Consider the following 2,503-nt stretch of genomic DNA (forward strand, 5'->3'; position numbering starts at 1 on the left):
GTGGATTACTCTCTCCATTAAAAAATGGTAATCCTATTTAATTATAGAAAAGTCAAATTTTATAAATTTTGATCAATAATTAGTTTAATTGCATGAAAGTGTCTATAAAATAATAATGGTTTATAAAATTCAAAGTTTAAATTCGTATTGGTAGATTTATGTAGAAAGTGCCTATGAAATAATAATGATTTATAAACCATCAACTTTAGATTATAAGAGAAACTAATGGTAAAAGGTTATTTTATATAACTTTTTGTACGGTCTAATATACACGGTTCATATTCTCCACGCTGTTGCATCGCTTGCAGAGGCTGCAGCATAACAGTAGTTTCCAAATTCCAAGTACTAGTAGTAGTTGCTAACTAACACGATTTCACGCAGCACTGCGAAGAAGCGAGACAGATACAATGTCTTTGGCACCAACTAGCTAGTTCTCGCTAAAGGCAAGGACGACCGAGCAAATCCAACAGCAGCCCTGACGCCGCCCGACCCGATGGCCCCATTCGCGCCCGCACGCATGGCACCGGTACAGCACAGTACATCACAACAGATGCGACGGGCCCGACACGAACTGCATGAACTCGGTGTCGCGGAGCAGCGCCGCCATGGTGTCCGGGGTCAGGCACACCTCGATGTCCACGCTGCCGTCCCCGGCGCGTCCCGGGAACGCCGACATCTTGCCGTCGAACTTGTTGGCGCGGCCGCTCCGCACCGCGAGGGGCCGCCCCCACCCGAAGTCATTGCCCTCGTACATCGGGAACCGGTTGGAGCTTCCCATCGTGATCACCGCGCCGTCGGGGTTGCCCAGCGGGAAGCACCGGGGCGCGGCCTGCCACGCCGCCGCCGCGCGCCGGATCGCGCCGTCGCCGTACGCCGCGAGGCTCGCGTTCAGCTTGCCCGCGGCCCACCGTAGATCGCTGCAAGCCAGCAGCTCCGTCACCGTCGCCGTCGTCACAGCGCTCTGGATGGCGTTGCCGAAGTAGGCAGGGGAGACGGCCGGCCGCAGCCGATGCCGGCAGTTCACGGCCATCCGGAACGTCGTCGTCGCGTCGGGATCCAGGCGTTTCCGGGCACGCGTCACCGCGAGCCATATCTGCGCGCACAGCGACTGGAACGACGAGATCTCCTCCCCGCCGCGCCCGCGCACTAGGGGATCGTTCTTGGGGTCCTGCGCCATCTTGCCGTAAACCTCGGCGTCTTGGCCACGGCTCGGACGACGGTTGGCTACCGCTTTCAGCTGGCGAACTGCGTCAGCGCTGAAGCGAAAGACGCGCTCACGGAGCGGCGCGTCCACGTCGAATGTCACCGACGGGCCGACGCCGCCGGGGAAGCGGAGGACGGCGGTGGACTCGCCAAAGAAGTTTCGGCTGAAGTCCGGCAGCCTGGTGGGCGAGTCGCCGCGGCAGATGGCCGCCCAGGTGTTGAAGAAGTGCCAGAAGGAGGTGCCGTCCACGACGGCGTGGTTGGCGACGATGCCGATGAAGACGGCGCCGTCGCCGAGCACGGTGACCTGGAACGACGCGAGCGGGCGACGGTGGCCCTCGTAGCTGACGGTCCGGTCCATGTCCATGGGGAACAGGTCCTTGGTGAGCTTGGTCGGCACGTCGGCGCCAGGGACGAGGAAGTCGTCGAGCGACAGGCCGGGCGCGACGGCGTGCAGGAAGTCCACGCCGGCGCCGTCGTTGCAGCGGACGACGACGCGGCCGTCGTCGTCGGGCAGCGTGACGAGGCGGCCGGCGAGGGGCGGGACGGCGGCGAGCGCCCGGGACAGCGACGACCGGAGCAGCAGCACGAGCGAGGGCATGGGCAGGTCGGGCGCCGGGAAGAAGAGCCCCTTCTGGATGTAGTGGCACGACAGCATGGGCAGGTCGGAGACGGACAGCGCGAGGTCACCGACCGCCGGCGCCGACGCGGCGTCCGGGCGGACGTGCTGCCTCGACACGACGGCGATGCCCGAGGGCGGCGCGTCCAGGCAGGCGGCGGCGGCGGCGGCGGCCTGCAGTCTGGGCATAATGGTGGACGCGGCCGCCGGGGCGGCGTCCAGCATGGGCATGGTGGAGATCATCTGAGCCATGTGTTCGGTTGCCCTGCGCTGCAGCGCCTGCCGCTTGCTCTGCTGATGCAGCAGTAGCGGTGGCAGCGGAGGAGTGGATAGAGCGTGCTGTGCTGTGCGCCTGTGCGATACTACGGCCAAAGAGGTGGTTTGGGCAGTGCCGTCTTTGCTGCGAACAACGAACAACCTTTGGGCGGTTTATATAGGACACGACGAGGGGCTGGATGCATGCACCTGGGCTGGACCGGTCCGGTACTACTCTGCCTTCTTTTGCCAGCACTGTTTTGGATATTCTCTGTCCAGGTTTTTGTGGCCGTCAGAGGCAGATCCGTTTCTTTTTATTTGTCGCCGGATAGTGCAATTTTACACTATCCAGCGACAAATAAAAAAAACAAAACGGAGGGAGTATCAGATAAAGGCAAAGCTAGAGATTTGTTCTATTGCATGTGA

The 2,503-nt window shown here is 60.5% G+C and overlaps 1 protein-coding gene across 1 annotated transcript; it reads right to left on the minus strand.

The window, feature by feature from the left end:
- Window positions 1–223: 223 nt before the first annotated feature.
- LOC103636474 (HXXXD-type acyl-transferase family protein) lies at window positions 224–2,222 on the minus strand. Its single transcript, XM_008658822.4, has one exon. It carries the CDS (start codon window positions 2,072–2,074, stop codon window positions 542–544), a length of 1,533 nt encoding a protein of 510 aa, XP_008657044.1. The 5' UTR covers window positions 2,075–2,222; the 3' UTR covers window positions 224–541.
- Between the last annotated feature and the right edge of the window lie 281 nt (window positions 2,223–2,503).

This window comes from Zea mays, chromosome 8, assembly GCF_902167145.1.
Source record: "Zea mays cultivar B73 chromosome 8, Zm-B73-REFERENCE-NAM-5.0, whole genome shotgun sequence".
In the NCBI taxonomy this organism is placed as follows: Eukaryota; Viridiplantae; Streptophyta; class Magnoliopsida; order Poales; family Poaceae; genus Zea; species Zea mays.